This window comes from Rhipicephalus sanguineus, chromosome 1 (genome assembly GCF_013339695.2).
Source record: "Rhipicephalus sanguineus isolate Rsan-2018 chromosome 1, BIME_Rsan_1.4, whole genome shotgun sequence".
Taxonomy (NCBI): Eukaryota; Metazoa; Arthropoda; class Arachnida; order Ixodida; family Ixodidae; genus Rhipicephalus; species Rhipicephalus sanguineus.
In genome coordinates this window covers 106,704,315-106,728,159 of record NC_051176.1, presented here as the reverse complement: position 1 = coordinate 106,728,159, position 23,845 = coordinate 106,704,315, and the positions used below count along the sequence as shown (strand labels likewise).

Below are 23,845 nucleotides of genomic sequence, written 5' to 3'. Positions count from 1 at the left end.
AAGTGACATAGAATTTCAACCAGATGTAGCTCTGGCTTTGACACAAAGAAGCGTATACGAAAAGGGTAGCTACACAAAAATGCTGCACTGAATTGCCAAGATCTGCCCACTGACTCGGACATCCATCAATAATCTAGGTAAGTATCGCACATTTGCTTTTAGAGCTCGTTTTGTTCATAATTGTGAATGAGAGCATTCCCACAAATGACATTGTCGTAGTTTTTTTTTTTCTTTAATTAACGAAAGGTAAGATCCTGTTCGCAACGACAGGCTACGTGTGACGTGTATCGAAAATGAGTGTCTGTTCAGCAAACGACGGAGACGCAGCACGCCACTGCTATAAAAAAGCTTTGCACATGCTGGATGAAACCAGATATGCGGCCTGTATATTTATGCACAAAAAAGGGACACCATGGAACTTAGCTTTTCCGTGTTTTACAGCCCTTGACTGTATTTTATTGGGCAAATTTAGACCATTGGTTTTTTTATGCTTTTTATGCCATATATAGAAAGAAAAATAACGAGAAAGAACTGCTGTTGCCAAAGTTTTCATGTTTTTTCGAGCGCCCGCATATCTCATGATGGCAGGTTCAGAGTGCCGTTGTTTGACAGAAGCCAGAATCATAACTACCATCACACTTTACCTGAGGCTCCATGAGCACTTTTGCTTTTGCATAGCCGTGTACATTGAGAATAATATCGCAATATATGGGTGCTAAATTAATATCAAACGCCATAGAACAGTCAATTACGCTGGATGTTTTTTTCGCAGTACGAGCGCTTGTACAAGTATGCTGAGAAAAAGAATTAACTCTTTTCTCCCCCACAATAGCGTCGACGAAGCCCACACGAAAAGCTCGAAAGAAGGCATTTAACGAATATTTCAGAACCCATCCTTCGTGGATACATCTATGTACAGCGCAGGAAATGCCGAATCTCATTTCGAATAAACCACAGTTGACAGCTTCGTCGGGTGAACGACGCGCAGCATTTGTATTTGTATTCCTGGCGGGGAAGCGTTGCGTGACCGAGTTACAGTAACATAAAGCAGAGGGCGCCACAATAGCGCTCTGTACATGTCGATACTGCCTTTGCTGCTTCTGCCGTTTCTTCACGTCTTCTTAGTTCATCCGTGGCTGGCAACAGCAGTACATAAATCATGTTGAGTAATATTTGGAAAGGCAGGGAGAAAAACACTTTTCCTCGTTTTCTACTCGAGGTACAAGAACGGTGCCAGCAGGAAGCGCGCTTGAATCACATGTCTTTTCGGACACCTCGCTCATACATCAAGTTGTGTTTGCTCGTGCCAGCATGATTTATTCATTTATTTTGCCAGAGAAGTGTATACGTAAAAGATCACTTACACGGATGTCTGAAAGCAGGCAGCAAGCAGTGCTTTCAAACATTTCTGAACTCGTCTTATAACTACCGATGCACTGTAGGCCATCGGCACATCGTGTTTTGCGCTCAACTATGCCTTTATGAATGGTTTGGGAAGCTTGAATGGGCACTGAGCTGGGTTTCTGCTGCAAGAGGCGAGGAAATTTCTGAATTTCTTTGCCACTTACGGTACTAACAACAAACATGTGTGTCACTCTGAAATATTTATTTGTGGTGTTCTGCTTGCCAAATAATACGACTTAATTAAAAGTTCGCTTGAACTTTTACTGCACATCTGACGGTACATAACTCGAAGCTGGTGGCGTACTGGGAATACGTCTTGAAAGGATATTCCTCGCTACCTTACCGGCTTCAGTTTGCAAATTTCAACACATGCTTGAATTAATTAGCTGAAACTTTTTAGGTGTTCTGATATTAATGTGATTTTACGGTGCGCCTCTTCAGCAATCCAGTTCGTGGATTATAATTGTGGTATGGGCCTGTCACGACCCAGGGTCAAAGCGTTAGCTCCTTCTAAGATGTGGCATCGGGGCTTGATGTCTGATTCCCGGCTAACGCCAGTTGTCGTGAACGAGATAAAGGCCTTATCGAAACAAACAACAACAATTTAATGAAGCATAGAAACAAAGTAAGCTATTGTTCTTCCGAAAAACTGTTATTTTAAACAACGCGAACAAGTACGAATCTGGAAATCGTTAGAAATAGGCGTGTCCATGTATAACAATTGAGACATGCTTTGTAACATCCACCAGAATTGGTATTACTTTTTTGGTATTACTTATATGTCTAAAAAGTTAAAGAGAAACGCAGGCTTAGAATCCTTAGTCCATTAGCATGCGAAGCTTGTGACATACATAAACCGGCCTCGGCGACAGTCCGTCCACAACGATACCGCGCGGCGAATTGAAGTAGGGAGCGGGCTCGCGGAGACTGACGGTGTTCGGTAACGGGACGTGGTGGTGTTTTTCCCGGAAAATGATCAGCGTTCATTTCTCGTCACCTCCAGTAGAGTGGAAACCACGGTGACACTTGTCGCCATCGTTTTATCCACTCTACTGAAGGTCAACTTCGTTGCGGAATAATTTATTCACGCACGAACTCTCGAAGCCTACTGACCGCCGCTAATGAGCAATTACGAACGAAAAGTTTTGTGAATTCGGCCCCAGTCACGTAGGCACACGGCCTCACCTGGCCTTGAATGTGTTGCCGCTGCGGTCCGGACTCTGCTGGTGGGCAACTTCTTTGGTGAAGAGTTTGGTCATACACAGAACAAAAGATGCTTACATATACACAGCCAAACAAGGTTCAGATATGCAGAGAATCAGGGACCGAATTCACGAAACTCTTCTTTGGTAAGTAAAGTGTCATTGGCCAGCAGCCTTCGCTTTAACATGATCAGCGTCAGGATTGACTGTTACGAAAATTGCTAGCATAAGATGCTTATGCGAATTCTGGCCCAGTTTTTTTGTCGTTTATGGAAACACAAATGAGCGACGATGCGCATTTACGCTCGCGCTTTTGACGCAAGGGATGCGTAGACGGGTGTGCATTTCTCGCTGGGAATGAGAGAGAGAGAGAGAACTCTTTATTGAAAAGCAGAGAATTTAGCCGGCGTATGCAAATCGCCGACTTGATACTCTGCGTGGGGAACTGGGATTGGGGACTGAAAGACATGAAAACGGAGGGAAAAAACGACATAAAATCTTAAAAGGTTTACACGAAAATGTGTTTTCGTGTAAACCTTCAATGCGTTAGACGCATTTTGCGGCAGTGCCACAGGCATGTTTAAAAGTTTTGCATGGTGCATGAGAGAAATCTAGTATAGAAGTACCACGGGGAAAATGATGGAACGGTTGTCGTGCCACAAAAGGAAAATTTACAATCTCTCGATACGTTTCGCTGAATCTCCAATTACACCTTGACGACTCAGAGCGCCCGTTTCGTGTATTATGGCTGTTATTACTCCACCGTACAGCCTCTATGGGAAGGAGGATTCAAATCATAAGCTCAAGCGAGCAATTTCTCTTTCCTTGGTGTTGACGATAAAGCTGCCTGCTGAGGCGTGCAAACGTCGCACGAGGATGCTTTCTCGGTGTAAGCACGGCTGTTGTCTCAAAATGCAGATGGATCTCGAATCACTAGTGCTGTTGAGCTCGTAGTGGGAACAACGCACGCCCCGCACTTGAGAGCTTCAAAATTTGAGAAAGGCAGAAGCTGTGGCTTTTAAAGTCAAATTAGCGTTAGGTGTGGTACACTACTGGCCACCATTTTACGTAAGACAAAATTGAGTGTTCCTGTTCAATTGCTACCATGGCTTGTGAAAAATACTGCACATATCTTTTATTTATTCGTAATTGTTCCGAAGTAAAATCACTGTTCACGTTAAAACCAGGAACGTTTTTCTGTGTTACAGCCATTCACTGTTATTTATTGTCAACATCCTCAATGATTAACTTAGCAATGTTAAAGCAAAGACGTGTGCGCAATCGTTTTTCCTGAATGCGTCCTTTTTTCGCAAGAAGCGGGAGCTGACACAAACAGAAAGACAGTGAGACAATTCTTACCATTGCTTCAAGGAACTTTATTCAATAAAATTATTTGGGTTACTGTACATATTTACAATGACCAGCAGGCGCGCGTAAGAGCCTTCCATACGCAAAACCCGCTAGCGCAGATTTGAAAGATCGATGCTCTACTGCTGTGCTCCTAAAAGATGCAACTATAGTGACATTCACCGTGCGAGCGACAATATAAAATTACTACGGCACTACGAATGCTGTCTTCTGGTTTACGTGACCGCGTGATCCCGTGGCGTCAGCTTTATGTGCAGGCCTTGAGTGGGGCGCAAGACGAGCTCCAGCGACATCTGCAGATCTTCGTTACGGGTCTTCGATTCCACCTTGAACCGTCTGAGGATCTGAGCCAGTAGAATCTTGTCCTCTAGCTGAGCAAACTTTTGCCCTGTCGAGTTGGGGTTAAAAAAAAAGACAGAAAAAAAACGAAAGGTAAGCGGGAGCTCCATTAGTATTCGACAAGCGCAGACGGCTGTAACATGGTATGCCAAATTTCCTCTTGGCACGTTCTTTGAATCTCTTGCTTCTAAAAGCAATTTTCTTTTTAAAGTTGTATCTAAGTAGCAGTCGGATAGTGTTTAGCCTATACAATCTGCCGCTTAATGAGATCTGCTCGGAAAGGTTTACTTCATCTTCTTTTCTTTTTATCTTGGAGGAAGGGCGTGGGTGGTATATGTATGTGCACATTAACAGAATAACGTTTCTATGTCTTTATCAGCTTTCACTATCTTTGGGAGGCCTTTAAAGTTCTGTTATAGTATAAATCTTACACTTCATGACGCACTCAAAGCTGCTTCACCAGGTCAAGTCGTCCTGAATCCGCTTGCTAGAGAAACCGGCAGCTGGGAAGCCTTCTTGAGTTCTGTTTCATGCACGCTCATTTGAATTTCATTTCGCGAGCTTCCCGTTGTCAATACGTATATTTAGTTACCAAGCCTAGCGCTGACTGTAATGAACTATTGTTTACTTTCATATCGTTTCCTTTTTCTCAGCGTTCAACAACAGGGAAGCTAACCAAAGCGAACATATTGCAATTACGAGTAACCTGTCTCCTTTAGGCTGTCATGGCCGTATTCAGAAGAATAACGAACCAGCATCGCATGCTTGACGTACCTATACAGTTGCGAGCTCCGCCGGCGAAAGGAATGTAGAGAAATGGGTGACGTTCCTTGTCGAACTCTAGGAACCTCTCTGGAATGAAGTCTTTTGGCTTGGGGACAAATCGCGGATGCCGATGCATGAAATATATGAAGATAACCGCCACGGTACCCTTCGGTATCGTATGTTTATCTGAAACGCGAAAAAAAAAAAGCAAACAAAAAACACAGTGAATCAACCGTTAGAATGGCTGGCATCCAATGAACATCGATGTAATGTTCACTCTGTATCGTAAAGTTATGCTCTCTAATTCATTAGGTACGACATTCCAACCTAACACGAGAAGTATGAACTACTTCATAAATATCTCGAGGCTTATTTTAACTATATTAAGTTATTTAGCCTTCACTGAAACCACTCTCTAACTTTTCCCAGTTGACTCTTCCCATTCTGCATTTGTGGGAGCCTAATTGCTGCGGCGTGGAATATCCAGCCCACGAACTTGTGTTAGGCGTAAATGGTACATGAAACCATAATTCTATTCGGAGTTATCGTTAGGCGCACAGATCCCGAAAGATGATATGTAGCGCAGAAAAAGTACATGAACTCAAGATGGTACAGAGAACACACTCATTCGTGCTGTGTATTCTGTCATGATGTTCGTAAGGGAAGTCGCTTTGAATTCGCTACCAACTTGCGCTGCCACTGTCTTTGTCATGCATTCACGCAGACAAGTACCTAACGTCCAACGTTTCGCTGTAAATAATAATGTAATAATGCTATAACAATAAAGTGGATCAATAAGGTTAGTTCCGCGTTAGCTTTGTTTGGCTTTCCCGGGGCCGTTCTCGCTGCGCAGGTTCTAGAGACAAATGCAGAGAGCTATTCTTTCAAATAAGTGAACTTTGCCACAAACCGGTACAGCCTTTGGCAATGATATGCCCAGCATCAGGATTGACGTGACATATCTCTTACCAACCAATCTTAACGCAAGAGCCTTTTTTTATTTTTTTGGCGAAGACGGTGTCTCCTGTCGTTTTAAAACACCGTTGTACTGCGTACAACCACAGAAGCGCTTTATGAAAGTATATCGAAACCTGGAGATTCAATATTTTTTTTAAATTGAAACATACAAACACGCAATACACAGTTTCTACCCCCAGCTTCGCCTTTCTCTAAAAGATAAATTACATGACCAAGTTCACCAAAGCTCATCATCACTATTATACTTTTTATTGTCTGCTTTTTTCTTATTTACCTTATAAAATACCGATTATTCGCGCTGCAATTTTACTCACTGATTGCTCATCGGGCAATTCTAATGTGTTCCCAAATTTACTAAAGTACAGTGACTATATCTACTGTATAGGCTTCATCATTACAGCTGATTCTTCTTTTCCGTTCAGTAGTGACTTCAGCTCCTCGCCAAAAAGGAGAATAAATGATCCAAAATTACCAAGGGTAAGATCTTCTCCAAGCTTCCTTGCAATAGCAGGAATAGGTGGGTAAAGGCGAAGAGCTTCCTGCAAATGAGAAATTTGAGAACATACTAAGCATGGCACAAGATGTGTCTCTAGTTGTATTTAGTCATTTATGTCGCAGCAGCGTGCATTCAGGAAACAAGAAGTACTAACAACAAATGAATGTAGTGAGCTGCTATAGATATAAATTATTTGCGAGTGATGGCTGCTGCGCTTGTTTGCATTTATTCGCATGTCTGTTAAGCAATCGAAATGTGACAACACCAATAGTAAAGGATTGATAGTGTACTCAGTAATGAGTTGTGTCTTACGTTTTTTTTTTTATCACCGAGTCTTCGCCAGAAGATCTGTCTAATATTTTTTTGTGTTTCTCTATGAACATCACAAGTACAATTACGTAATGCTCCAGCAAATACTCAATGTTCGCCGCTCCAAACCATAACTTTAGAGAACAGGACTCTATTTTTTTACTTTTTTTTTCTGCCGTTATGTTTCTTAGTTGTATCAGTGCATGATCGTAAGCTAAGGGCGCGTATCTAATACTTGGAAACGTATCCGTGATGACACGATGCACGCAAACTTTGTAACCACTTATGTCACATTGACTCGCTGAAAATAGGATGTACTTCGTATTATTGATACAAATGCGCGATTGACATTAACTATAAAGGCGGTGAAATGATCATTGGCTATATTCGTGGTAGTCAAGGCAAGAAAAGGCTCAGGAAATCATAGACAGTCTACATGTCGAGCACGTATTTTCCTTCTGCCTATACGCTGATCTCCAGGACAGAATATTTTGCTGCAAGCAAACGAACGGGCATTCGTTAGGGAGACAAGTATTCATAACGAGTGCCCGCTCGTCTCACGAATTATGGGAGCTGTATCTGAGTTCCAGCGGCGTACCTTGATAACGCAGTCCAAGTACTTCAGCTGCGCGATATCCTCTCTGGTTACGGGTCGTTCTCGGTCAGAACCAAACACGGCGTCCAGTTCTTCGTGAACCTTTGCCTGAGCCTCCGGATGGTTTCCGAGCAGGTGTATGGCGAAAGAAGCTGCCGTAGCGGTTGTGTCGAATCCCTGTAAAGTGATTGCGTTGCGCATCGCAACGCAATTGTTCAAACTATAGGATGGCGCTTTTCGAATTTCATCCTATAATATTCACATTGCCGAAATGTGGGAAACTGCATCGTGAAGGGAAACATTTCACGGCTTGATGTAGAGTATTAATTAGCGTTGTTTGACAGTTACTGCACGTAAATATATTCTCGCTTCTCTCTATAAAATGGGGTTGTCTTAAAGTGAACTGTTATTTACCGCTTTCTCAAAACGATACCTTCAGGAGACAATATATGGTGGTTTCTGTACATAGCTATCTACTAAATTTCGCAGAAGGGTTCCCTGAACGTGAGTGAAACCTTGGCCGTGCTATTACAATGGTAGTCGGACTGATTAATCGCAGATCGAGTCACTTATAATCTAAAAGCGTTAACTAAGAAGTGCTAAAGGTTTAACATCCCAATGTTACACGATATATTATAAGGAACATCACAGTCGTGAAGGAATCCTGACTAATTTAGGCCACCTCAAATTCTTTAATGTTCACATAGATTTAGATACGCGTACGTTTTTCATTTATTGATGATTTCCTTTTTTCCTGCCCCCCGCCTCTCTCTCATCTTTCTACTCCCCTTTCTCACTACCCCAGCGTAGGGTAGCTAACCGGGCATATTGGCCTTATCATTTCTTCCTTCCTCTTCCGTACGTTTTTTGCCTTCGCCTCTGTAGAAAAACGCCCGTCCTGGCTAGGAGTCGGAGCGGCGACTCTGCGCTTAGCAACCGAACGGTTAACCGGTGAACAAAACGCGAGGCATGTATCTGTTATCATGACAAGATATAATCTCTGTAAACAGTGTCCACCTGATTTATCCGTGAACAATTATTTACAATATAGATTTTACATATTCAATCGTAAGTCTCGTTTCTTCGATGCGCTCTCGGATTGTCCCTACAACCAAACGGTGCAAGATTGCAGCTTGCGTGTTCAGTGCAAAAGACTTAAAGGAAATGTTTCAGTTGAGCTGAGGGCGCGCGTGAACGAAAACCATTTTCCCTGATCAATGATTGCGCCACGTTTCGCGCCGTTGTGCTCACCCCAATCATGAACGTGTTGACCTCCTCCCTTATTTCCTCCTCCGTGAAGATTCCCTCCTCCATGTGCATACGAAGAAGGATGTCCATGAAACTCTTCTTCTGCGCAGCCTGGTCACTTTCAATCTTGTAGGTCTTCTTTCGGCAGCTGAGGATCTGAAGCAGATGTTAATTTTGGATTCATGCAAGAATGCTTGTCTGTCAAACTAAAACAGGTGATTAACAGCATACACATAGCCGGCTTCGAGGCCGATGACAACTTTGCTCTTATCTCTCATGTAGTGGTCTTATGTTTTTGTTTTTTTTTGGAAAGTTGCAGCACCTTTATCTTTTTGTCACAAAAAGTTCAGAACGTCCCCTGCCATAGTTATAAATGTACCACACCATACTTTGAATTTTCACGCTGCAAGCGCTTGCAGCTGCTTAGGCCTGCTTTATATGTCGATATTAGGCTACTCATCTAAGGTTAAAAAACAGCAACCTCAGATTGCCCCCCCCCCATTTTTTTCTCCTACCACCTTTCCTCGTACTTATTCATAACACCGCAATCTGGGGCCGAATTCACGAAACTTGTCTTTCGTAAGCGCGTTTTCCGATTGGTCATCTGGCTTCGCTAATCATATGTCCCGCATTGTGATTGGCTGAAATAACCTCTTACTAAAATTTCTAGCGTAAGGTGCTTTTGTGAATACGGGCCCAGGTGGGTACACTCTCCCTGTATGCAGTTAAAAGCTGCTTCATAAGTTTCAATATAAACTCAATTCCCCAGTGCAGGGTAGCAGACCGGATATTTATTTTCTGGTTAACCTCCCTGCGTTTCCGCATTACATTTCTCTCTATCCCTCTGCTGATCAAGTGTCCTTCCAAGGTGATGCTAATGCACTGTACCTCCATGTTCGCCAGTGGTATGTTCCTTGCCTAATTGAATGCTTCCATAATACTAGCGAAAACGCACAAAGACTACGAAGGAAGTTTTTGTGCGCGTTCGCTAGTGTTATGGAAGCATTCAGTCAGTACCAACTAACCCAGTTAAATGCATTAAGCTTGCCTAATAATTTTCGAAGATATAGACTGCAGGCAGTCAGTAATTTTGTCATTACGAAAGAAAAACATATATGCCGCGCAAGTAGCTCAACGCTGCATAAGGCAAGGTCGTCTTTTATATGTTAGGAGGCATCGAGAGAAGATTGGGACAATTAAGAAGCACACGAATAAAAAACAAACCTTATCATTTAGAACATTACGTTTTGTAATATGGCTGATATACAAAGCCTTGACTTTACTTTCATCTCCATTTTCAAGCCAAATGCTATAACTTAGCGAAATCAATGCGTATGTGATAGTTTTACTGAACGATAACAGTGTACTTACATCTCGAGTGTATTTCTTTATCAGCTCCACTTTCTGATAAAACTTTCTGCCGTCCTCAGTGCGCTTGTATATGAATTCTGGCCAGTGATGTATGTTCACCATCCTCGTAATGATCGCCGTCGCAATTCTGCAAATAAATTAAGGATGTGTGTTATAATATTCAAAAATAGAGAATTCCACCTACTTTAACTCTAATCTAAATATATATGTTAGAATAGTCACGTACTCATCGTTCACTTTCAGGAATCCAGTTTTCTTGACAGCCTCTTCGTCAAGTTTTATTCCCATAGCAGTCTCTAAAAGAGCGAAATACTTCGGTTTATGCCATAGAACAACATTTTTCGGTATTGTCAAGGACATCAAGCAAGAAACGACAGTGAGCGGACGTTTCCCAATTTACATCATCTTATATCTGCGCCATTTTCAGCCCAGAGTCACTGTGATTTTCTCGACCTGCCGTATGGATTGCTTGATTTTCTTTCTCTATTTTTCCTTTTGATGGTTAGCCCACTGTACACATCGGCGCGTAAATCTGCCTTAAAGGGGCCCTGCAACACTTTTTCAGCAGGGTCACAAAACGCTGCTGATCGGTAGTCGAGGCTCCTGAGAACACGCGAGCCAAACATTATAGCGCAGCATGCGGCCTGGAATTCACAATGAATTCTCAAAGTACGCTGGAAATCCATCCCTTTTCTTTCTACAAGTGATACCATATACACAAACGATCGCGCCATATACCCAAGCTTCAGGTGATTGGCTGATTTGAGCATCGCGAGCTGCATAGTTACCATGACCACCGCGAGAGGCCGCCACGTGCCCGCGCGTGCGCTCGCGATCACACTGAAAGCAAGCCGCGCGTTGGAAGAAAAAAGAAAAAGTGCTCAAGGTCATGACGCTCGCGTGACCTAACTTCTTTTCCCCGTGCCATCCCTTCCTGCTTAGCTCCCAGCGAGCTCGTCGGGATGAGAGAAAAGAGAAAGCAATTACAGCTTGCCGCAAATCTCTGTAATTCCGCTCGTAATTGACCGATTATAAAAAAAATTGCGGCAGTCGATTCGTGAGGCAATAAACTCCTTTAATAAAGCCACTTGATTGTTACTCGGAAAAGTGTTGCAGGGCCCCTTTAAACATTTTGCGCGTAAAAGATAACCCATACAGAAAGAACCCATAGACGTCTGCGGGCTTTCTCTTGATTTTTCCGAGTGCCAAATTGAATGCTAAGCACCCAAGTTTTTGAACAACCTCTCACACAGAAAACTGATCAAGCTTGCTGCAGGCCAAAATAGAGCCGCATTTAATGCCGTTCTGCTGCACGTAAGTTAATTACTAAATGCCAGTGTGTAACACAGCATGCATATAAATTTGGGAGCATTTGCGCTGAAACTTACTAGTATAGACGAGAACACAGCGAATTCCATGCGCAGCGCCGTACTTGCATCGCGCGTCGCGCCATCTATCGCACACGCGACGAAACAACGTGCCCGGGCCACGGCCACCTGGATCGGGGCGCGCGGCGCTGTTGCTCCCGATCCAGGCGGCCGTGCCCGGGCTGCCATGCCAGCAGACGCTACACAGAGCAAACGCGAAACTCCGAAACAGCCCGTAGGAGAGCGTGTGTCGCGTCTTTTCTAACCTGGACATTTTCGCTCTGTTTATTGGAACATCAAGAACACAAGAACACCTTGCTCATGCAAGTCCACAATGTATACAGTACGTGCTTAGCAGGCTGCGGAAGCAACCTCGTCAGGTACGTACGCTGTTACATTTGTAAATAAAGGTCCTCGCTGTAGTACGCGTGAATCGTAATCGCAGTGCACCTCGCGAAAAAATGAAACGATGCTTTGTTGCCCCATATTGCAAGTTGTGCACAAAGTTTTGTGAAAACTCATCATGTCAACGTGCATCGCGTAATAATTAGAGTACGCTTTACGGGTAGTTTCGCGGAACGTACTTTTTGTTTCACGAGCGCTCTTACAATAATGCGTCTTCCTCACAAAAGCGTGCTATCAGAGAGTATCACCTGCAGTATCGTTAATCGATCCCTTTTGGAAGCTATCTGCGCGATTTTAATCTTGTAACGATGATGCTTTACAAACGAAACTGTGCTGCTCCTAGTTAAGCCGATATTGAAATGGGCGGTATCCAGCTGTCTTTTATTAAATGTGTGCTACGTAAATATGCTAAAAATTTAGCTGCTTGAGATAGCGCTGCGCCTGCGACGTAAAGGGCACTGGCGCGAGTACTGTTTACTTCAGTGCCAATATATGTATTATGTGCAGCTAGATGCCTCGTGTCCAAATAAATTTAGGGACAGCAAACACTGAAATGAAAGCACGAAGTTCTGGCTTACTGTTGAGGAACACCGTACCATTTACTACCTTTTGAAGACGAAATGTTGAAGGCGTGGATGCCATCAAAAACACTAAAGCTTAATACTACGTTGAAAGTGGCAAAGCATGCTGATTGCTTGATGCTTGATGCTTGATTGCTTGTGCTTGATGCACTAACTTTGCACTACATTTCCGCCAAAGGAAACTCTCAAAGGTGTGAAGTGCACCCCCACACAAAGCACGCGCCAGCCTTCAAGCCAGCTGCGTGTCACGAAAATTAGGTTAGTAAAGTGACATATATGTGGGCATCGCACTACAGAATACACGCAGTTAGCGTACTTACTCGCGCATTTTCACTCGGCTCGTAGTTTTTCTGCTTGAATCACATTGATCCACTCGCGGCGAAGTTGAAAACACCGCGCCGGCGCTAGTCTTGTGGCGCGTCGTGATCGTCGCAGACAACGCTAAATAATATCCTCCTGTTGCGCTGCTTGTTTTGGCATCCAAAGACGACGCAGTAGTGCCCAGGAGAGCTCTTATACTCAGAAGCGGCGTGAACGAGTACTTTTTCGCGCTTTAAAGCCTCAGAACTGCAGCTTGCCCTGTTTACTTGGCGCAACCCACGCGCGCCTTGGCAGCCCCGCCAGTACAGCGTCTGGGTGCCAGAGTATCCGCTCGGCTCGCCAGCAGCCTGGGTGCGAGACCGGCGTGCTCTGCTTATAGCGCTAACAATTAGGGGTGTGCGAATATTCGAAAGTTTCGAATATTCGTCGAATATTACATTCGAAATATTCGTATTCGATTCGAAAATTGTGTATTCGAAAAGTTTCCAATATTCGATAACTTCGAATATTCGAAAAATTCAAATATGCGATTCGATTATCATGCATAAAATAACTCGTCTTCCACATTTCTGCTGCGTTCGTACCTTCAGTGTACATCAGTGTTCCTTCTTAGTCCTTGTCGATTTTCGCGCTAGCCAATTTTGAAGATTATGAACCAACTAGCCCAACAACGTATACTAGCGAGTTTTAGTATAGCGGGAAACGCTTACGTTAGCGTTAGCGTGCGTCTCAACGCTAACGCTAAAACGGAACGCGCTGCGTGTCAACTGGTGGTCTTTTAGTATAGCGGAAGGCATTCCCGCTAACGCTAACGCAAGCACATACGGCGCCATCTAGAAATAAAAACACTAAATGCACTGTAGAATCCACAAAAGCGCCACCAAGTCGAGCTGATCCAAAGTCACCACTGTTGCGTCTTCATGTCGCGTTTGCAGAAGTGTTGAGTTCTGACACACCGGTTTCTGTCGACATGCCGCGTTCGAGAATTCTTCAAGACTCCTATTACTTGGCCTTTTTAAGCTGGGACGCATCACGCGTCACATTCATGCACTGCCGCGAAAGGCATGAAGGGAAACGACGCCTGACATGTATCTGCTTGACTTGTGGCCGTATCTTGGAAAGAGGCGACTAAAGACAGCGTCGCCATCTCTGTGCTGCTACAGAAAACATGAGCGAACCTTGCAAACAAATCTTGCTAAGCCTTCTGCAGCGCAAATCCACATTGTATCTCAAAAACGGAGCTATTTTACGGCGGTGGACGGTTGGCGAAGCCTCATTACTCAAATCTAAATCAAACACGAACATTATTAGGGAATGAGTAAGCTTAATAATGCAGGACGACGGCTACAAAGATTCGAAGTGGACGGCTCTCGCTTCAACAGGCACCGCCATCTTGCCCTACGTACGGGATCTCTTGCGTGCGTTAGCGTTGAACGCTATATTCCAGAAATAGCGTTCGTACGTAAGAGCTCGGGCTACGTTTACGTTCTGCTCATGCGCAGTTAGGAGCACGCAACGCTAACGCTAACGCTAAATCCTTGCGTTTGCTGTTTTCCGCTATACTAAAACTCGCTACTAGCGAGTTTTAGTATAGCGGGAAACGCTTACGTTAGCGTTAGCGTGCGTCTCAACGCTAACGCTAAAACAGAACGCGCTGCGTGCCAACTGGTGGTCTTTTAGTACAGCGGAAGGCATTCCCGCTAACGCTAACGCAAGCACATACGGCGCCATCTAGACATAAAAACACTAAATGCACTGTAGAATCCACAAAAGCGCCACCAAGTCGAGCTGATCCAAAGTCACCACTGTTGCGTCTCCATGTTGCGTTTGCAGAAGTGTTGAGTTCTGACACACTGGTTTCTGTCGACATGCCGCGTTCGAGAACTCGTCAAGACCCCTATTACTTGGCCTTTTTAAGCTGGGACGCATCACGCGTCACATTCATGCACTGCCGCTAAAGGCATGAAGGGAAACGACGCTTGACATGTATCTGCTTGACTTGTGGCCGTATCTTGGAAAGAGGCGACTAAAGACAGCGTCGCCATCTCTGCGCTGCTACAGAAAACATGAGCGAACCTTGCAAACAAATATTGCTAAGCCTTCTGCAGCGCAAATTTACTTTGTATCTCAAAAACGGAGCTATTTTATCGGCGGTACACGGTTGGCGAAGCCTCATTACTCAAATCTAAATCAAACACGAACTTTATTAGGGAATGAATAGGTTTAATAATGCAGGACGACGGCTACAAAGATTCGAAGTGGACGGCTCTCGCTTCAACAGGCACCGCCATCTTGCCTTACGTACGGGATCTCTTGCGTGCGTTAGCGTTGAACGCTATATTCCAGAAATAGCGTTCGTACGTAAGAGCTCGGGCTACGTTTACGTTCTGCTCATGCGCAGTTAGGAGCACGCAACGCTAACGCTAACGCTAAATCCTTGCGTTTGCTGTTTTCCGCTATACTAAAACTCGCTACTATTACGCTAAAAACGTTGCCGAGAGGAGCGATAAACATCGTAAGTACACGGAGGCACGATAACTGCGACGAGCGCCCCAATACGTATGATTTATTGCTGGTGCATCTCCGACGTGCAGCGCTCTTGGCGATCATATAACCGTACATTTTCAATATTATGCGGCCGTAACGTGCCGCACTACCACTCGTTCACTTTGCGGGACCACTTCTGAAGAAAGACAGTGACCCATGCGACTGGTGGCGGACTGTAGGCACCTTCAGATACCCCAGTCTGGCAAAGCTGTGCCTCATGTAACTCTCTATACCAGCCACTTCTCTTCCAAGCGAGCGTGCCTTTTCAGTGGCAGGGGGGGGGGGGTTGCCTCTGTTACAAGGGAGCGCCTGCTGCCTGATCATGTGGAGCAACTCATATTTCTTCATGATAACATGTAGTCATTACTTTCATTGTGCCGTGATATTTGCTTGTGTTGGGATGTGCACTGTGCTAGCCTGGACATTGTGTTCTGGAGATAGCAGTCTATGTTGTGTTGCCAGTCAGGCTGTTAATGTTTTTGTTTTTTCAAATAGCTACATGTTAAATAAAATATTGTTACAGTGGAGGCATTTTTCCTTTGATATTCGATATTCGATTCGATATTCGAAGGTGGATATTCGTATTCGATTCGTATTCGAAAAATTTGATATTCGCACACCCCTACTAACAATGTCACCCTGATGTAGGAGTTGCTTGACAGTGTCCCTCGATTAATGTTTCTGTGCGTAGAGAGCCCCTAAATGGGTGACACCTTGCAGTAGCGGATTCTCTGTATGCGTCTCTTGGTTCATGCCACAAAAATTTCGTTAATACTTCTTGGGCGAGTTGGTTCATATTGTAGATTAAGGGGGTAACAGTGTCCGTGTCGCCTCTCTTGTGGGTGCGTGTTCGCGCTGTTACCCCTAATCTACAAAAATTTCGACCGCTTAGTAATACCGAACTGTTTATCACGATACAGATTCCTCTAAAATCTATCTCACGACGAGAGATAAAAAGTTTGAGCCTGATCATGAGCTCCCAGCTTGGCTTCGAAAAGCGAGCTCATTTTGCTTCCCAGTAGTATGATTCTCTCGAACCTTGTGTCGTCGCAGCCCGTATACTATTTCACAGATGGAAGCAACGCTTCATCGTGAAAGTTCGCGTTCCTCTGCTATCTTTGCAGCTGCACAAACGGGCATTTTACTTTTAGTCTGAGATGCGCAACAAGCGCAACGGTATCCGTTTCGGGCAAGCTGTCAACCAGCGCCTGCGCCTGTAGCGCACACAATTTACCGCAGACAGAAACTTCGGAGCAGTTAAGGACGCGTATTCATGCTGTGAACTCGTTCTCGGTGAATAATGGTCCCTACGAAGCCTTTCCTCAAAAAAAGAAGTTGAGTTACCAAACGACGCAGCCGCGCGAGCTTTGTTCACTATCCAACATGTCACGCTTTTGCAACGCGCGTTGGTGTCAGTCACGTTAGAAGCGCACAATATTCTCGCACGAATGCTGTACCGAACCGTTGTTGAAGTGATCAGCAGTCCAGAGCACATCGCTTTGGACATTTAAAGATCCGTTGATGTGGTGTTGACATAGGGTGTGGCATATTGCACTACAAGCATTGCTATATGGTCTTGGCACGCACTTTCTGCGTGCTTGTTCCGGCGCCACTGATTGCGGCGTGTTCTCGTTTGTTTGCACTGCAGCGGGGTCAGACAGCCTCCTAAAACTTTCAACACAGTTTTGAGGCTCTTCGCCTGAGTCACGTATTCTAGCTCATCCAACAGATCAAGAAAGTCGCTGTCTTTTTCATATTGCAAACGTCTCTTACACCACTCGCAAATCTGTTTGAAAAACAGAAATGATAAGATTTCGTTACAGAAATAAGGATATAGCAAAAAAGAAAAAAGAAAAACGGTAGCATCAGTATATTTCTTCATTCCTGCACTCGGAGTACTTGTCTTGTTGTCTGTACTACTTGTAGCATTCATGTTCTATTGCTCATATGCGGTGGCGACAGTTTATCGGTAGCTTTTTTTCCCCCATACGCATGTCGCACCATTAAAAACAGTGAATTTCAATAAATGTACAGCGGTAGTTCATCCACCGATGTCTGCGCTGCACTTAGGTTTACACGTAGTGGCGAAATTAAGCTAATAAATTTGCGCCAGTTCAGTGTGCGCACAAATTTATTTGGTAATGCGACGTAGCAATATTCATCTTCTCCACTCTAACTTTTACTCGCTCTAATCACTCGCATAGCTTTCCCGCGCCAAAAACAAAAAAAAATTACAAGTTATACTTTAGAGAGAAATAGTGATTTGTGGCAACCTGTGAATCGAATTTTTTTATATTGTTTTCTTTGACGATCCGTTTCTTTTTTAGGAGTGATTCATAGTTTGTTTCTCCCATTTAGTTATACGAGAACAAAACGGCCTCTTTCATCTGAGAAGGCAGCAAGCGGCGATTTCTACGGGAACGAGGCCAGCTGGTAAAAAAAAAGAAGAAAAAATGACTGCGCCTCTGCTTTCCGTGCCCGCTTCCCATCAATTAAGGTCCGCTTGAGGCGTGCTCCTCGAACAAGCTTAGCGCGCGGCCCTTCTCGAAGGCCGGCGGGGCAATACGCGGCTCTTCAAACAGGACGGATGGCCTGTCAGAGGTGCCCGCGTGGTGTTCGTTGCGTCGGCACTGAGAAGAAGCGCTCGACGCGACGCGGGATCACTCACCGAAGAGAATGCCGAATGTCGCAAGCCTCATCTCTGGCAGCACGTCGAAGTGGTCCCGGCCCAGGGCGGCCATCTTGTCGCACAGCAGGGCCGCCCTTCGGTTCATAACGGGCACGTAGTCGTCGAGGATGCGAAAGTGGAACGCCGGCGTCAGCACCTTCCTACGCTTCTTCCATATCGACTTCTCGCTGAAAACGATAGCGCTTTTATTTAGCCCCTCGATAACGGCAGTAGCGGTGCCAAACGTTATAACACGCTCTCTTATAACTACAAAAACGACTTCATTAATTCTGGAGCTACTTTTTTACACTTTTCACTGCGCGAGATTCCTGCGATGCTCGTGGGCAGTTGGGGCCGAATTCGCCAAACTTCTCTTTCGTAAGTGCGTTTTCCTATTGGTCAGCCGGCTTCGCTAATGGTATGTCCTGCATCGTGATTGGCTGAAATATTCTCTTACAGCAATTTTTGGCGTAAGACGTTTTTGTGAAGACGGGCCCTGGCTAGAGCTTGGATTTAGCTCCGTCTTGATGCTTTAAATCAGGAAGAAATAGTTGAAATGCCTGGAACTATCTACAGGTAATATCGAGTCCGTCGATCTATAATGTAGAGACTATTCAAGGCAAACGAAGTGCGCGCGTAGGATTTTGAGTACCAGTTTGAATTTAGCAATGTTAAAAAAATATGAAAGAATCAAAGTCTGTTTGATTGCACACGGACAACGACGTGTATTCCTTGTCGCTCTGGAGAGGGAGCTATTTTTATTCAAGGCAATGCAGTTTTTTTTATAAACTAAGGCAGTCAGGGTCGGTATATACAAAACTTGTTTTATGTACGTATACACAAGGAAAATGCTCGCGCTTCCGTAGTTTCCTTGTAGACCAGCGTTCGCCCGTCCGCAACTCACGATAACGATCGTCGAGGTGACGAGATGTTATCGTGTAATAATACGCAAGCAAGGACTGCAATGTATAATGTATCGGATCAGTCACGGACAGCACTTGCGTAAGGTTTGCAAATACGGTCGCAACTATTTCTAATTTTTTGTTGTTTGCGCAAAAAGCAGGCCAAGCTCAATTGGGTACAAACCAACGCGCCACTGCGAGAGTTCCATACGGAAGAATGAATATTTGCTCTGAAGCTAGAAGCAAAAATAAAACTGGATTGCGCTGTTACACCAGCACTGCAACGATGTCGAGGAAATGGGCGTAAGACAAAATAAAAGTATTCGCTTACTTGAACGCAATAAAAGTATTTGCTTACTTGAGTACTGTCTTCTACTTAAAGGGGACGAGGTTGACGAAAGCGGCAGTTATAAGTTGATAGCACATTAATTTTCCATACTCCAACACTGGCGTGCTAATACGTTATATGTTTTTATCCTGTTAATTTCTCATGCAATAGAAAGAGTCTGGTAGCTAAAGCAACACTTCCAAATAGCCCTACTTTCTTCCTAAGTTATGCTCTTTTTTTACTTCTGACATTCTTTCTAACGAACATTGCAGTGCTTTCAGCAAAGTGATCGGCTGCGGTAATACGCAGCACATTGAAGTTTAGTGAAGACACGTCAACTATGCAGGAAGTTCAATTCATCCAAATTTCAATGTATTATGCTCTTTCTTGGCCACTTGTCGAAAGAAGCGGCAAAAACAAGTTGCGTCCACATATTTGAACACTGCGCCTGAAGGCGTTAAGTCGAAAAATACCAGCAAACTTGGCATTTGTCTGGGAGGTCTGCAGAGACAAATTCCAAGATGTGCTGAAGGGTTGTAACGCGCTGTGCTTAGGCAGCCCGCGTTATGCCAAGGCAAGTAATACAGCGAAATATATCGTTCAGGAGGACGGTCGCACTTGGCTTGATTTTGGCCAATATCATGACCAATATAAACTACGGACAATGTGGTTTCGGCTCTCGCTTTGCATGCTTTGCGTATTGGAGAAACCACGGTCATTAGAACGCAATGAAGACTAACAACTGTAGCTTTAGTGTGGCAGGTCCTCCTGCAAATATTTTCTTTCTTTTTAGGCATTACTGGCCATAGCACCATCCTTTTGGCACTATAAGAACAATCACTGTGCGGCACAAAAAGCAACAATCGGCCAAACGGAAATAGCCCAGGATATTTACCTAGTAAGCAGGCCATTGCCTATCCAGCTTTTTAACATGGCGTAGAGGAATGACTTGTTAACATTTTCGGTGTTTGATAACACCCGCTGCAAGAGAAAGGACAGCAATTCACTCTCGTCTAAGCCAAGGCACATGTAAGGTCATTCTGCAGTCGGCTATCTGCTATTTCTTTCCCTTTTCAATGTTAGCTACGATGAATAGGAGTCACGCCTTCATCTTTCACCACGGTTTTAAATATCAAATTCTAGGGTTTTACATGCAGAAACCAGCACATGGTCATGAGGCACACAGAAGTCCTATCTTCCGAAATAAGTTTTAACCACCCACGGTTCTTCGAGCTGCGTCTAAATTTCAGTACACAAGCGTTTCTGCCTTTCGCCCTCATCGAAATGCGGGCACCGTGACATAGAATCGAACTCGCGCCCATGAGTTTAGCAGCCGAACACCTTAGCAGCTAAGCTACTATTACGGGTCATGACCCTTGGCTTGGCGGCTGCGGCGTTGGGCTGCTAAAAACGAGGGAACGGGTTCTATTCCCGCCGCATTTCGACGTGGTTTATACGTGAAAACACCCGTGCACGCGGATTTCGTAGCAAGTTAACGGAACTCGGGGGCTAAAAATTCCGCGGGAGTCTTCCACCACGGTGTGCCTCCTAATGGCCGCGTGGTTTTGGCAAGCAAAACCACATCATTTAATATTTAACTGTTTTCACCGAGAAACGGATATATGGCAGACAGAAAAATGCCAACTCTGCACAGAAAGAAAGGAAACTGTGCAGAACTAGCTCGTGTACATCTCATCTGGGCCCTGCAATACACCTGCAGAACAAAATTACTCCACCGACTGCATAGTCACTGAAACAAAAATATGAAATAATAAAAACAGAGATCTACGGGAAATGGGTTCGCGTTGTCTTAATTCCAAAGTAAGAACATCTCTTTAAAAGCATTATCGAAATTCGAATTTCCCACATACATCTTATGAGATGTAGAACGCGTTCCGCCAATCCCCGCTGGGCTTTATGAGGGACGGGCGTCTGATTGCACGATGACAGTGTGAAGGGTGCCAGCACGTTACGACGCGAGCACATAGAACAGAAACGCACAGGACAAAGTGCAATGCGATTACATAACGGCGGCATGTGCAATTGCGATTTTGGAGTACATATTTTCTAAATGGCTAATTGGATATATGCGAGGTACGAAAACGCAATCTCTTTCTTCATCGCTTCAAAACTGCATATCTGCGGTCAGAGCGCGACTCAGATCCCAAAGCAAGGTCCGCACGAACTATCGGAATATCTTAAACGCGCTTACCTCAACAGTGTCGGGGGTCACGGCGATGAGAAATGGCTTGGGGCCGTAGAAAGCAACCGTGACATCTTGGTCGTGGATTTGATAAAACACGGAATCGAAGTAGTTGAATATCTCTGGGAAAAGTAGAGCAAGTACGTATTGAGGCAACATTAAGCTGAGAAAACTTGAGCGTTATTATGTCATTGAGTCATTGCGCATAAATAACATTACGCATGATAGTTATGAATGCTAGTTTATACACTTAGTTTTTATGCTAATGTATATGCCAACAATTTATATGCATGCTAGTTTAAGTGTGTCACTGGCAATTACGCGGTCGCTCTAATATTTAACGGCGCCAGTCTGCAACTCGCCAGCTAGCTATACAATCAGTCTTTTGGATTTGGGATTCGTGCGGAAGTTTGCTGTTAGTTTCACATCCCTTAGCGATCACTGAGCGCGGGCGCGTGTCGCCAACGCTATTAGGTGTTGGCGGCACGCTTTGCTCTCAGTGATGCCACACTTCTTCTGCAATAGCTATATTATGCGTTTGACCCTGTTTGCAGAGTGGACGATCTCAGTGAAAAGAGGTTGCAAGGTACTACGTAATTTGGAACTGCTGAAACCTGTTCATCCGGGGGACATCGGCGAAACAGGAATGGACCTCGTCTCCGGCATCTATTTCCCTTTGATAGCTAATTTTATTGCTCTTCTGACAAAAGCGTCAACTTAAGTCATAACACGGAACAAATCACGACGACGATGAGCGCGACAGAAAAGAAGGGAATGAAGGTGTCAGTTGCACTCACTGGCTGGCACTTCCAGCGACGAGTCCATCTTGGCGACGCTTTGCCACAGATCCAGTAGCAAGCAGAAAGGGAAGCGCTCGTGCGGATGCGGGATGTTCCATAAGCAAGCGTAGGCACGAATCGTGCGGGCCAGAATCCGCGCGCAGTACAAGAGCACAGCGATCACCGCTACGTATACGCATGCCGAAACAATTTTGCTATGTATCAGGGGCTTGTGCATCGGTGGTACGGGCTCCATGGCGCCTTTCGGCTGGTGCTCGCGATCCCTCGCGTCGCAAAGAGTTCTAAATCGGCGGCGCTTTGGTTCCAACTATTTAGGCGTTCAGAGGGAAAAACGCTTCCTCAGTTTATTCGGTGAAGCCGCTGTGCGGGTCGCACGCGCCTCTCAGGTTTTTTGAAAGTCAACTGGCTGATCGAATACCGTTCTCGCTTCTTTTATGGGCTTTTGCTGTTTTGACGGTGCTTCTCAACGTGGGAGAGGTGTTGGCAGTGTTGAGCGAGGAGGTGAGCGCGAGCCGATCGCTCGGTTCGCTGTTCCCGGCGATGACAAGGCGGCACCCTCTGCACCTCCTCGGGGGAAGTGAAAGTTGGAGCAGCCGTTACGGCTGCGTAGCTGGCACAATCGCGGGCGCGTGCGCGCTCGCATGCCCGTTCTCACCTGGGACAAATAAAAAAAAAATTCTGGCGGCCTTGAGTGCGTGCGTATGTCACCCCTCGCTCTCACAGGGACCGCCTCTTTCTCGCGTCGATACACAAGGCACCTTCCACCTTCCACCCCCCCCTCCCCCCCCATCCCCCCGCTCGCGCGTAAGCACTTGACACCGTGCGTGGACGATCGGCACCCGTTCGATGTTGTGGTGCGTGCACGGTACCCATCGACTTCGGCGTTGCGTAACCTTGCTACCTCGAGTGCACCAACCACTTGCGGCTTGCGTCACTAGATCCAAGTCGTGCACGCGTCTGCCCTCTCTATAGGGAGCATCTGGAGAGTCGTCACTGCGCCGTGATGTGAAACACGCGCGCTCTTGGCCTCTGGCCATCGTTTCCTTGCGGAGCTTCCGAATCATTATTCGCTCACGGAAAATGGCCATCGTGTATTGATGGCTTCGATCAACGGCGACCATTGAAGCGGGGGCGCGTTGAGCGTCATTCGTGTAAAGAGTTCTCGCGTTCATTCAAGTGGCTCCCCCGCCACTCGCAGGCCCGTGCTTCGGGTAGGTGCGCCTTTACTCGGTCGGTCGTCGCGATTCGCCAAGCCTATAAGCACTCTTGATTACCTTCCTATTATGACACTCGTGACTCGCTGCATTGATAACGAGGCATTGATCGCTCACATATTACAAGGCTTAGACGTCGCGGTGTAGTGCTTTTTAAACGGTGTTTTCTCTTTGGCCTCCCCTCGCGAATAACCCAAATGATTTTTATCATTTGGGTTATTCACCCAAACACGCCCCAATAATGAGCTGAATAATTATATTGCGCGAAATATGCGAGGAATGAGTCAAAGAGAACTGAAAAGTGGGCGAAGCTTTTTATTATCTCTGATAATTTGTGAACTCAACATAGACGTATCATCTATGTATGCAAAGGTCGTCAAAACATTTTTTTTTCGTCTGCATTTCACCTGAACAATAGATTATAGGCAATGGAA

The 23,845-nt window shown here is 45.1% G+C and overlaps 1 protein-coding gene across 1 annotated transcript in view; it reads right to left on the bottom strand.

Moving 5' to 3' along the window:
* The window catches only part of LOC119378773 (cytochrome P450 4V2), a 59,638-nt gene extending 36,796 nt beyond the window's left edge, over nucleotides 1-22,842 (bottom strand). Inside the window, exons 1-11 of the mRNA XM_049411977.1 lie at nucleotides 22,195-22,842; nucleotides 21,407-21,519; nucleotides 20,090-20,175; nucleotides 17,965-18,152; nucleotides 10,302-10,371; nucleotides 10,076-10,202; nucleotides 8,708-8,860; nucleotides 7,460-7,633; nucleotides 6,529-6,595; nucleotides 5,088-5,264; nucleotides 4,192-4,362 (exon numbers count right to left, since the gene is read on the bottom strand). Of these exons, the coding sequence (XP_049267934.1) occupies nucleotides 4,192-4,362; nucleotides 5,088-5,264; nucleotides 6,529-6,595; nucleotides 7,460-7,633; nucleotides 8,708-8,860; nucleotides 10,076-10,202; nucleotides 10,302-10,371; nucleotides 17,965-18,152; nucleotides 20,090-20,175; nucleotides 21,407-21,519; nucleotides 22,195-22,432 (1,564 nt within the window). The 5' untranslated portion in view covers nucleotides 22,433-22,842. The remainder of the gene's footprint in view (nucleotides 1-4,191; nucleotides 4,363-5,087; nucleotides 5,265-6,528; nucleotides 6,596-7,459; nucleotides 7,634-8,707; nucleotides 8,861-10,075; nucleotides 10,203-10,301; nucleotides 10,372-17,964; nucleotides 18,153-20,089; nucleotides 20,176-21,406; nucleotides 21,520-22,194) is intronic.
* Between the last annotated feature and the right edge of the window lie 1,003 nt (nucleotides 22,843-23,845).